Raw genomic sequence first — 13,744 nt, 5'->3', positions numbered from 1 at the left:
ATACTGCACAAACATATTTGGGGAAACACCCACGCATAAAAAAATCACACCTTCCCGCATCTTCTATAAACACACACTCTTACGCTTCACAACTGCACACACACACACACACACACACACGCACATACTCCTGTGAGACTCACAGACCCACAAAAAATGCCACGTACCCGGAGAGCTTAGAATCCTTCCTATGCCCGCAGATTGAGCCCACTCAACACGCACCCCTATAGACACTCGCAGTATGCCCACTTCCCGGAGCAGAATTCCCTCCAGATGGAACAACCTTGCTCCCCTGAGCCGGCAGTTTCACGTTGAGCTCAGGGACAAAAGCTGACCAGGGTGATCTTGGGGTGCATGGGACAGGAGCCATCATTTATGGACGATGTGGAGAGATGCAAACTCAAATTGGGCAGTTCTCTTGACCAAACCCTGCAGATAGATGCTAATCCCCTGATAGCCTTCAGCAAGCCAATGGAGCCAGGAACCCGTTGCAATTATCTATCCCAGAATCAGTGCTGCAGCCCGACCCCCCTCAAGATGGGATCAAATTCCAGAAAAGTCAGATCGTCAATCCGGCGCCTAGTCTAAGGAGCTTGCGGTTTGTTAGATCCAGACCAGGATCAGCCAAAAAAAATTAAGAAATAGACACAGAAAAACGCGCTTGTCTCAGGACACAGCTCCCCTACACCGTGGGATGAAGGAAATAGGATCCTTTATAGATGTGAAAAAGAAGCGAGTGACTGAGCGATGGCCAGTAGATGGCGCAAGAACTCTTCCCTTGTACAGTGTTAACCCTTGAATGGTGTGTGGCGCGGCCAAGTCCAGATGTATAGATACATACATTTTACGTTTTGAAAGAAACCTTCCATTTACATATTTGGGGCTGATTCAGAATTAAGACAAATGAGTCTGTTCTAGATAACTAGCACAGATAAAGTAGTTTAACAGCAGCTGAAAAGCGGCTGGGGAGGATGAAAGGGCGAACTATTTGGGGGAAATGACTGGCTCCCTCTCCACCTCACCCCCGCCCTGGTCGCGGATAAAATCGGTTTACCGAATCATGGAAACCCGATTATGGGTTTACATGTAGGCATTTGAATATGTAAATGCATGTGTGCAAATAAATTCTTCTCTGTGGTCTTCTTTTTCAATTAAATCACAGGATAATAAATGCGAGACGCCAGCCTGAAATATACTGCAACTACAGTAGTAACACATGTCCCATTATAAGGACGTGGGCATCGATGGAGCCCGATTCATTATCAGCATGGTTTTCCCAAAAGCAACACAGATCCTCCGATTAAAATATTCCTCTAACATGTTTCTATATTCACAAGCTGCATCGGAGAGCTCACTAACATAATATTTCTCTGGCTGCTTTTACAGGCGGAATTGATCTATTCGGGGGGAAAAAATAAACCAAGCCCCTTAATTTCAAATATTGTGGGGAGTTTGTCAGAGAGCGGAGCTGGGCTTCAAGCAGCTCACTAGTGGTTTCTGGTGGTTGCTATAACGAGTTAGAATTGAGGTAGATTTTGGTGGAGGGGGGGGGAACAGCACAGGAAAAGACAGAATCCAGAGTAGCAGAGACTTTGTGCCCCCGTTGGAGAGATGGTTGAGTCCTCGTCAAGGTTGCTGTGGTATCCCAGAAACACCATTCACTCCGAGCTGTGACCGCGCACCAACAACAGCAACAACTCCACTGCGCCGGGCTGAGGAGCAGGAATTAGGAGCTCGCGAATAATATGAAAGGGATCCGCAAAGGGGAAAGCCGAGCAAAGGAATCCAAACCCGGGGAGCCTGGCACGAGAAGATGCGCTAAATGTGGCCGCCTAGACTTCATCCTGATGAAGAAAATGGGGATTAAAAGTGGATTTACGTTTTGGAATCTCGTCTTCTTATTGACGGTGTCTTGTGTGAAAGGTAGGTCTGCTTTCGGGGGTCCCCTCTGCTTTGGATGGAGGTGAGCTGACTTGTCGCCGGAAAAAGGCTGGTAGCTTACTTTGCAATTTGCACCGATAAAATAATAATACTGAAGAAGGAGTTGATTCAGAGCTCTTTCGCCCCCCACCCCCAGATAGGAAATGCATTTTGCTTGCCAGATTTGGCGTTCAATGCAGTGATTGAGCTTGTGCTCAATAAATATTCTTGCAGTATGCTCAAACGAATACGTGAGTTGGTTCGTATAGCCCCTAACTAGTGGATATCCAGGCAGAATTCCTCTGCAAGACTTTACTTGGTGGTGAGGATTACCTTGATTTCTAGTCAAACCAGCGGGGTTTGAGGCTTTGGCTAGAATATTTATATTAAAGACACTGGTGTAAACGCTTTTTAACCCTTTCAGGTAGGAAAGTTACTGACATGCTAGGAATGTGCTAATGTTAAATGCATTAGGGCACAGGGGTCTTGCAAGCATCCCCTTGCAAACATGAATGTCTGAATGCATATGTGAATTATTACTACGTGGGCTCTTATGCACTGATAAATGGTAGAGGAGCTGCCCTGGTAGAGGCTTGGCTTAAAATGAGGCTTTACAAGGGTCTGAGATGCCAGGAAGTGTAAGATCCACCTCTGGGGATGAATGAAGGTAGGAGGAAAGTCATTAGCTGAGGACCAAAAAGAAAATCCCTAGCAAGTCTTAGCGTTCAGACAGGTAGAGTGAATGTCACATGCACAGACAAGGGGAGGGGGGGTGGGACGTAAAATGTATTCCTAAGCAAGAAAGCAAGGGACAGTCAGAATCATTGGAAGAAAAACTGTCCTGGGGAGAAAATAGATTCCCAGGTCTGTTTCACAACTTCTCCTGCACCCTGCTGCCTATTAATTGCTGCAAAGAATACTCAGAGGTGTTTATGACTCATGCCATCATTTTTGAAAAATCACCTCCCCATACTCATGGCAGCTCGAATAGATGAGATGGATGTCGCTTTCAGTGAAGCTAGTTTCAAACCCGGGTGTCTGTCTGTCGGGGATGGGGGTGGAGGGTGGGTGGGGGGTGTCTTGGCCCAGGCGCACCAAGGCTGTCAACACAAACTGGACGCTTCTTCCTTTGTAAAGGAGTGCCTCTCTGAACCGCAATCGGGCCGCGTCTCTATGAAACAGTTTATTGTCCAGCTTGCAGCTGGCTGTCCCCTCACAGAAGGCAGTCCATTTGCATTCAGTGGAAATGATAATTCATGTTTTGGGTGGAGGGAGCTGGAGGGGTTACCTCTCATTCTATTAGGAACAACGATGGGTGACATGTCTCGAATTTTAATTTACATCCCTTAATGCCAAGAAGTCGCCTCTGGTGTCTGTGGCAGCAACTGTCTTGTAATCCCAACCTGCTCCTTAGAGCTTGATTTTTTTTTCCCCTGGAGTCTCAGCTCTGCTCTAAGGCAAAACGCTTGTCCTAAGCGGCGTAACTACACTGCCTGGTGCACAAAAAGCGTCTCGGGTTGCTTACAATGGGTTCGTTTTCGTCGCCGGCTCGACGTGCGAGGAGCCTCACATTTATGCTTAGTTCGCCTGCCACTGGGAGTCGGTGGTTAATGGATGGCCCTGGGGCTGACTGCTAGACAAGCGCTCTGCGTGGGGGAGGCTCAGGGAGCCAGCAACAGCTCCTGGCAGGAAACACGTTGGGGTGGCTCCTGCTAGAAGATGACCGGGGTTAAGTGCGAGTTTTCATGTGATACCTGTTGAGCCAAAACACATTCGAGGGGCAGATGGGTGGGGGAGTCTCCGAAGCCGGGCGAGCACGCCAGCCTGACTAACGCTGAACCGCGTTGCCTGCAATTACAGCCCGGCGGCCCGCACCTACCGTATTTTCTGAATAAGACCCGCCGCCGAAAGGAAGGGCGCGTTAATTTGGTTTAAATGGCACCAGAAACGGGACCCCTCTCCTCTACTCACAGCTCCTGGACTTTGGACTGAGACCATTGGTCTCCACTGAGTATATTCCAGTGTGAGGGACACTGAAAAGAAAGAGTGTGTCACACTCTGCTTTGGTCCTGTTCAAAATCAATTTTTACAGAACTTAAAAAAAAAACATTTTAATGGTAATAAGGTTCTTCTTCTTCGTCACTTATCTGCCCCTCAGAAGGTTTCTCCCATATTTTACAACTTGGAACGCTGTCCTAAAATTCTGAGAACCAAACTTACCTGGGCTGTACGTTTTAGACCTGCTCCCTATCGTGGGTAGTGCCATTCTTAACAGTCGCTTATTCTCCTTTCGCTTCTTCTTATTTTATTTTAATTTCACCTCAGTCTCAAGGCTTTCCTAAAACCGTGATTGCTGAAATGGTGTTTCCCCCAATGTCTATGCCCGCTTTTGTTTTCCACACTGTTTCTTCTGGACTCTCTGGCCCAAAGGAAAGCTCAGAATGGGGAGTCGTTTTAAGAGCTTTGCAGGTCCTAATCTAGGTTAGCAAGAGTGTTCTGGGAAGTCTGAGGTGCGCGGTTTTCCACGTAAACAGCTCAGGCCGCAAGAATTCCACCTTCTGCCCATACTTTTCATCCTTTCACCATCTCACCTCTGCCTGCAACAGCAACGACAAAGGCTCAATGGGAGGAAACGCCTCAGAGTAGAAGACAAAGTGGCCTTCAGTAGTAGGCCGGAATTGCTCACATGGAGTTGAATGACAGCCAACCTTATCAGGCCATTTTATCTCCACTGTCAACATCTCAAAAGGTGGCGGACCGAAGCCTCCAAATTGGGGTGGGGCGCTGCTTAGACCTGATGCATGCCTATTTTAAGCTGTCACACACACACACACACACCACGCGCCCTTGCAGGCGCGCCAGCGCAGGCAGGCAGGCAAGGCAGGCAGAGGTTTTTGAAATGCAGCCTGCAGCCACAGCATGTCTGTTGAGGGTTCACTCACATAGAAACTGAATCTCCAAGTCGTGCTTAAACGTCCCGCCCACGTAAACAGACACTCGGGGGTACTTTCCCACGCTCCATTTCGGGAGATCTCACAGCCAGTGCAGAAGGTACCATGCAAAAGGTACAGGAACCTTGCGACGGTACAGAAAGCACTGACCTCGGTCGACAGGTGAGAGCCTGTGTGCTGCGCTCCACACCCTGCATCGGAGAGTGCTTCCTGGGGCTCAGGCAGGACCCCGGACTTCGAGAAGGATCCATGTTTCTGCGTGCTCTGGGATTCCAAGGAGATATGACTCCCGCCACAGAGCTCTTCTGGAAGAGTGGGTTTCACACCCTCTTCCTCAGCTAAAAAGGGTCGCGGGTGACCCTGCGGGAGGAAAGCTGCCAGCGAACTCTGACGCATCTTTTGCCGTTGCCAGGATGGCCGCGCCCAGAGGTCTCAGACCCCTGCGCGTCGCATCTTCGGGGACAGATACTACTCTCTCTCCTCGCCCTCAGGCGACAGTCTGACCAGACAGAAAGTATCTGTCATATCTTGAGGGAGCTTTTCCAAAAGGGAATGGAGTAAGTTAAAGTCTTCATAAAGCAATAACAAACCAACCAAACAAAACAGAACAAACCCCCAACCAAAACCCACTCCCCTTTGCTCGCCACTGTCAAAACACCTTCCCTTGAGGTTAGCACGTTTGAGATACCTGTGAGAAATAACATTTTGTGTTTGAGGCAGGGGTCCCGCTGCAGTTTGGACTGGTGTCCTCCCGTCTTTTTCCTTTGGGAATACTTTTTAATTTCCTCTAGAAGGCCAGACTCCAGGAAATTTCAAAAGAACCACCCGAGGTTGAAGCTGAGCGCCTGACTTGGCCTTGGCGCATGTGTGCATTGCTGAGAGGAGGAGATCCACATGGACTGACACCGAGGGGCCTTCCGGAAGCCTCGAGCGAGCGTGTGTGTGTCGGTGTGGGTGTCCGAGGCTGAAATGCGTGTCCGAGGCTGAAATGCGTGGCCGGTAAACTGCGTTTATGTTCCCCGGACTCTAAATGGTCGGTGGTGCTGTGGACACTGCTGCCCCGCTATCCGCGGCGGGCACCGAGAAAACTCCCTTTCCCCAAGCTGTCCGCAGCGCTGCCCTCACTCAAACAACTTCTCCTGTGATGGGCATTCAGGGAGTTCGAAAAACTAACTGGGGAACAAGTGATTGGGATTGTTGTCACTCTACGACCCCTTCATTCCCATCCCAGCTGTGTCGCTAGGGAAAAAGAGAAGCAGGAGGCAGTCCCAGGGTTCAAGCGCCACAAGGGCTTAGTTGGACCCTAGGGGAAAGGGCAGAAGACATGAAACAGCATGGGGTCATCCCAGTCACCGTGTGGTCCTCTACCAGTGCCGCTGGAGTGGCCAGCTCAGGGTTGAAAGCTGGAGGCGCACAGGGATTGCAGCACATTGCAGAATAGTAATGAAGCAGGACGACCATAGAAAGAAAGATCGACTCAGGCATCAGGCGAATTCCCTTCTCCCTGAGCACGTCGCCTTCGGGGAGGCTTTGCACCACGGAGTTGCCAAGCCAACCAATTCACCGCTTTGAAAAGGCTTGAACAGCTCCCAGAATTTTGAGCTATACTTCCCCTGGACAGTTACCCTGTTGAAATTGTTCCGAAATGTCACTTTGCAGCACCGCGTTTTCCTGAATCTTCTGGTGTTGTGGGATTGGCGGGGGGAGGAGGGAAGGCTGCATAGAGCCTGTGAAGGAAGAGTGTGTGAGCAGAAATAATTAAGGAGCAGGTTTCAACCCCTTGAAAACCTGATGCCAGCTCCTTTGACATCCTTCAAGGAGAAAAGGCATAGAATTACTCTAAGAGCACAGACTTAGTTGCAGTACTTGTTATTACTCTTCATGATATTAATTAGCCTTACTATTTGTGGGATAGCTGAATAGATTTTGGGTATATCTGACTTTTTCTTGAACACACGATTTGGTATCTAAGGAAATAGTGAAATAATAAAGCAATAGCAAATGGCATCTGTACATGGTTCTATATATAGTAAAACTATCACAAGTGAGCTGTGAAAAAGAGTAGGAGAGGTAGAGCAATTAATAATGTCTTTGTACTCACGTGGGAGCCCTTTAATGCTAAAATACTTGCCTAGATCTCACGTACAAATAACTGAAAGGGACTAAACTGAACTTTGCTAGTTTCCAAATATCCTCCTCCCTGTGTACCAAAAGGTGACTTCCTTCTGCTTAACATCAGGGTCTTCAGAAACGGCTTCAATGTTTTGTCCAGTTTGGGAAATTACTGTGAAGCACGAAACAATATGTCTACTAAGGAACCTCTTACTTTAAGCAACATGCCTATTTGAGAAAATATGCCATTTTGTACTTCAAAGTCCAGCGTTTGAAAGATTAGAAGTAAAATGATTGCAAATTAAAAAGACTAGAAAAATGTGTAAGATACAAAGAAAAAGTGTGAGATACAAATAAAACTGAAGGCCATTTTATCTATATCTATCTATCTATCTATCTATCTATATGGATTAAAACATAGCTTCCCTTTCTACCTCTTTTGTCCATCCCTTTTATTCATAGGACAAAGGGATGTGTAGTTTAGGGATAAGATGGTGATTCTGATTTGGCTTTTGGATGAGGTCACAGATGCTATTGTTACCAAATTCATCTTTTCTCTCTCAGAGTGAGCAGGTGGGTGATTCACGGTATTTTCCAAAGAGATCAGTCTCCATGTATACAAGATTTTCTTAGAATTAGGCCCCTTTTAAGCCTCTCATTCTCATCAGGAATATCATGTTTACAAATGTCACAGAAAAATCAATTTGTCGAATACCTTCCAGTATTCAGGGTTTCAGTATTGGTCATCCTTCCTTCTGTCTCTCAAGCCTCCAATCGTTAGCCATCAAATGCATTTCATGCCATCAGGCCCTTTGTTAAGCTACAGCTTGGTGCTCCTTAAAGATTCCTAAGATTAGTATTTTCTATATACTCATGGCCTATTGACCACAACCCCATCTGAAATCTCCTCTAAAAAGTCTACACTTACAATATTCATATGCATCACACACCTTGTAATTGGGTAATAAGAATATCAATGGTAATCATGTGGTATTAGATATCACAATATTATTCTGTTGGCTTTTAAATGCTTACACTAGAGTGATTTTCAAAGTGTTCCTGAACAAATGGCATTAACATTCCCTGGAAACTTAAGAATATGAACTCCCAGATGCCCACCCCAGGCTTACTGATACAAATGCCCTGGTAGTTGGGCACAGACATTAGTGTTTTTAACAAGTTATCCAGGTAATTCTGATGTGCTCTCAAGTTTGAGAACCACTACAGTAAAGAGCAAGAGCTCTGGAGCTGCTGAGACCTGAAGTCAAATAATGATTTTGCCAGCAATTTTATTTGTACTAGCAACTCAACTTTTCTAAACTCCAGGTGTAGTCTCTATTTGAAAAAAAAAAAAAAAGGAGATAGTAGAATATCAGTAGGCCTATAGGGAAAGGAAGATTATCCAGTTAACAAATATAGTGTCTGGTAGCTATCATCAGTATTATTCAAATATATTTCCATGTGCAAAGCCAGTGTAAATTCCCACATACTTCATCCCTAACTTGTAGCCCTAACTTGTCCATAGCAGTAAATAAAAAATGTGCATCTTCTCACTAGCTGTTATTTCACTTTGGCCACATTCCCAGGCTATTAGATATTGGAAAAATACCCTCAAACTTCTGCTTATCACGCTTATACAGTTCCTTCAGGGGCTGGCTCCATGCAACAGGGCAGACCCATAGCTTAAAAATGTTATCCCTGTTCCTGGGCTAATTTCATCCACTATATCCACCATTAATTTTATATTGATTGATTAATATACTTACTGAATTTGTTAATTCATCTTGTCACAAACTGTGATATTTACAGGTCTGAAAGAGTTCTTAAGTATCAGCGAGTTTGCTGCTTCATGTTTTACACAGGAAATGCCATGCCCAGAAAGGATAAGTGATTTTTACTAGGTTACAAAGGTCATTAGTTTCAGAACTGAGATAAGATTATTGGGCAGTGAAGTTCATTTTCAACTCTCTTTCTACCATACCTTATCAAGTTTACTAGAGTTTGGTCAGATGATACCAGTAAAGATGATCACAAAAGTCAATATTTAAGTACCATATATCAATTAGTACTATATAAGAATATTAGTGATTACATGTTTCATGGTAATTTTTTAAAATTGCTAGCCACTTGTCTTGTAGAAGACAAAAAGAAACAATTATGGAATAAAAATATTTTCTGAGGTTGATGTAATATGTAACATCAAATAGTCATATCTTCAATGAAGTCTATATAAGTCTTACAAGTCGATAAAAATCAAATCAGTGTATTGAATGTTTTTTATGTCTCATATAGAACTTTAAGGAATAGTATTTAAAATCAAATTCTTTTTTATTTCTTCTCACACTCTGGACACAATTTCTTGTTTAAGAGCTTTTGAACTAGAAAATCTGTTCTGATTTTATTTTCTTCATTTTTTTTAAGTTTAAGCCATATTAACATAAAATTATCAGTCCCTTTCATCTGCATTTACAACTGCACATTTCTCTCACGTGATCTATATAAGACAATGGTGTCATTCAAAACTCTACCATATAAATTATATAAATTATAGTACATTCTATAAATATTAATAGTGTGAGAACAATTGATAATGTTAGGGATTATCTTCAATTTTAGTGTCTGTGATATATTTTTAAATTCTCTTTAAGATATAGGAGAAAAATTTCCAAAATAATAAATACTACTATGTTTGAAGGGTTTAAATGTTCAGAAAGTGATTGAAATATATAAAAAGTGATGAGTGATTCTCTTAAAAGCTGAGTTTGTTATGTTCAAAATTATAAAATTCTTCTTCCTTGCTTTATTTTATGTTAGCAGATTTTAAAAGGAGTATTTATGGTTACATAGTTTTAAATGATGAGGAAGTTTTTTTAAAACTATGACAAGGTTTAAAATATAGTTGGATACCACTTTGAAAGGGAATTTATAAGTGGAAACAGATGCTGCAGAAATGGATTTACTAAATCTCAAATAACATTGGAAAGTCTATGACTACCTCTAGTCTTCCATTAAATAAGTCCAACAGGTTGACTCTAGAATGCTCAGAAGTACTTCCTAGAGAAAGGATATCGGACATTATTATGTTTGGGGAAATAGTACCAGGGTAGAATTCTTGGTTGTCTTTTTTTTTTCTTTAATGTAGAAATCTCTGTGCTAAGCCCTTTCTGTGAAATGTACGGTTTACATCTTAAACAGTGGTTCTCTCCCTCATTTTCCTGCTTTGACTTCTAACAAGCATCTTGTGAGATGGCTGTTATCTCCTATATACAGATTGTTATCTCCATTTACAAATGATCCACATTTCCCTAGGCCAGAGAAGTGCAATGACTTTCCATGATCGTAAGGTTAGCTAGCTGTTGAGTGAAATCTGAAATGATAGTAGATTCAGAACCTCATAGACTTATTATAAGTTAAAACTATAAGGGACTAATTTCCTAATTAAGCTTCTTCAGTTTTAAGAGAAAAACTGAGACCTTGAGAATTTAATTTAAAAGAAAGACTAAAATTAATATTCAGTATATATATATATATTTACATACTATATACATATATATATATTCTCATGGTTACAGTAATACATAAAATCTGTTTTATAATCTTCAACATTTTTTGCTCAAGTTGCCTGACATTTTTCTTTTCATGATCCTGTATGATAGATGTGAAAGGTGTATTTAGTTTTAAAAGCAATACTAAGCAAAGTAAATGCACAATAATGCATAAGTATGTCACTATATGATATAAAACTATTCAGTCCATTAAGGATTAAAAAAAGTGGAACCAAAATTTATAACCCTTAGATCCTAACCCAGTACTCTTGAGTAAAATGTAAAATTTATAAATGCAGATGAATTTATGAACTTCACAAATAAAATAATATTTAGATATAAAATGGTTTATCAATTGTATCATAAAACTTGGCAAATAAATATGCTCCCTATTGTACCTTAATTGTCCATTCAGTTCTATAGTTCTTTAATGATGGGAAAGTTCTTATAACTAGTCTAGTATCTAATAGTCAGGGAATGTGCATTGGATTTATTTGTCGGGGCAAAGGAATGTGCTTTAAAAACATCATATCCAAGCTCCATCCACAGAGTCAACTTAATTCCATAACTACATCCCAACTAAAAGAACACATATAGTGATGTAAAGAAGAGATAAGACAGAGATGTGAAGTGACTTGCCAAGATTTAAAGTGTGTAAAACAGTCTTTAAATTTCCTGTCCAGTACATGTTTCTCTTTACTGGGGACTGCTTTATGAGCGTCTTTGTTTAGTCGTAATTGGTTTTTGGGAATAAACCTTGAGAAAAGAGACCACTCTGCCTAACCCCAAATTGTGACCAGACCCAAAATAATACTCCCCAGAGTAATCATGTAAGGAGAAACAGATACAGAAATGTAATATCGGTAAATGAGAAACAACATTCAGTGTAAAGATTAACCTAAAAATTAAATAGGGGCATTGAAATATACACACACACAAAAAAATGCACCTACACATATACTAAACTATACTTAAGTACAAAAAAGTTAGTGCTACCTTTTCTTGTGAAGGTGATAAAATCTATTTTCATATGTAACATAAGTACTTTTGTCCTTTCTGAACTTTTGACTCTCCTGATATAAGCTAACCTTTTTCTTACTTGCATTATTAAAATTTCGTTTTTGAGTATAATTTTACAGGTGTCATTTTAACCTACGTTTTTACTTTTGAAGTTCAGGTATCCTAAAAATGCCTTCATATGGATTACTCATAGAATATACTTATTACATTGGATACTTTCTAACGAGACATCCTTATTTTAAATAATTTTGCATCTTACAACAGTTAGATGTAGATTTCTCCAAAGCTGGCAAAAGTCAGGGCTAAAGGTACACCTAAAATCTGTATCCTAGTCTATTTCTTATCACTATGATTTCCAGAATTTTATTTACTGTTGTAAATTGACTATTAACCAAATTCTCTGTTTTAAAATTGAGTCTATTGTAATAATTCACTTTATTGAAATTTTAAATTACAAATTAACATTTTGTTTTCTTGATTTTGGTGATGGGAATGGGAAGCAGATTGATAATTAAGTGCCTTTTCTTGAGCTTGTTCACGTTCCCAATTACTTGTTTCTCATTCACAGTTACTTAATAAATTTATCAGCTCTGTTTTATTGTTTAATATTATTCAAATTTCCCAAATACCTATTTTAGCTTTCTACAAGGACATAACTTTTATTTTTTGTTTGTTTGTTTACACTATGAGGGTTGTTTGACTTGAAAGAAATCTGAAAAAAAATGTTAATTTCATTTTCTCTTACAATACCACATAAAGGATACCTGAGGTTTGCCAAATGAGTCACTAATTAAAAAAAAAACAAAAACTTAAGCTGTACCTTATTATGAGTGTGTTAGTATAGAGAAGAGAATATGAATCTAGTTATTCTACTAAAACATAATAAGATAATGTTAAAAGACTTTAACTTCTAAAAATTTGTAATTTTTAGAAATGATTTTGTTTTCAATATATAAACTATATTTTCATATATAAGAATGACTCTTTTAAATCTGTTATTGGAGGTGTAATTTGAATTTCCCCCAAATTTTGGTAATGAATCTACTTGATCTATCTGCATGTTCTAATGTGGAGCTCTGTGTTGCTAAAAGCTGCATTTGCAAGAAAATGAATCAAAGGTAGGAGAACAGGCAGAAAAAATACAAGGAAATTTCCTGGATATGANGCTTGATCTGCATGTTCTAATGTGGAGCTCTGTGTTGCTAAAAGTTGCATTTGCAAGAAAATGAATCAAAGGTAGGAGAACAGGCAGAAAAAATACAAGGAAATTTCCTGGATATGAAACGTGCCACCTTGGATTTATTAGTTCCATGCTCTAACTGACTCAACTATNAAACGTGCCACCTTGGATTTATTAGTTCCATGCTCTAACTGACTCAACTATGTAGTCTAGGCAAAATATTTACTCAGTGTTCACATACATGGAGAAACTCTGAGTTAAGGTTTTTGGCTGATGTCTAACTCAAAACAGCTGAACTGATTCAAATGTTTTGGGTAAACAAATTTGCATCCATGCTGCTAATTTGTGTGTCAACTTCCAGCTTCATAGTTTCTAAGATGATGGAGATGATAAACCCTCTTAAATGAAGTCTGCAATAGAAATGTTGACAGGCCTATGATTACCTGTATTGAGTTCTTGTCCCATGGTCCTTTCATGGCTTTTAAAGAAAAATTTTCATCTATAAATTCAACTAGTAATGGTTGCTCTTTTATCTGTTAAATCTTTTTAAAGGAGGTCAAAGAGAAACTCTTAAATCAATTTTCTAGCAAAGTGCCAGGAAATCTTTAATATCTGTGTTAACTTGACAGTATTCATTAATATATTAATAGATGAAAATCAGAAATGACATTTTGAACTTAATTTTTAAATACTACCAATGTGTAAATCCTTAGAAATTAACCATTTTTCAATAATTTGAAGATTATTACTTATGTTTACCTCTCGCTGAATAGGTTATTGAATCTCCATATTTTTGAAAAACTATATTCTGGTTATATAACTCCTTCAAAAGCAAAATTCTCAAAGGCCTCAAAAGAAGTTGGAAGATGTTAGACATATTAGGTTATGTCTTGCGCTATTTCATGTAAATATTATCTTAACCGTTTCCATCATTTTCTTTGGGCTAAAGTTCGATTTGGTTTAGTAAACCTTTTGTTAGAATAATATTATTTTGAATTAAATACTGTAGTTTTTTT

The 13,744-nt window shown here is 40.5% G+C and overlaps 1 protein-coding gene across 1 annotated transcript in view; it reads left to right on the top strand.

Moving 5' to 3' along the window:
• Positions 1-1,565: 1,565 nt before the first annotated feature.
• The window catches only part of CSMD3 (CUB and Sushi multiple domains 3), a 1,149,842-nt gene continuing 1,137,663 nt past the window's right edge, over positions 1,566-13,744 (top strand). Inside the window, 1 exon segment of the mRNA XM_034668518.1 lies at positions 1,566-1,923. Within this exon segment, the coding sequence (XP_034524409.1) occupies positions 1,746-1,923 (178 nt within the window). The 5' untranslated portion in view covers positions 1,566-1,745.

The sequence above is a fragment of the Ailuropoda melanoleuca genome, chromosome 9, assembly GCF_002007445.2.
Source record: "Ailuropoda melanoleuca isolate Jingjing chromosome 9, ASM200744v2, whole genome shotgun sequence".
Lineage (NCBI taxonomy): Eukaryota > Metazoa > Chordata > Mammalia > Carnivora > Ursidae > Ailuropoda > Ailuropoda melanoleuca.
Note: the sequence above shows the minus strand (reverse complement) of the source record. Positions and strands in the feature narration are given on the sequence as shown.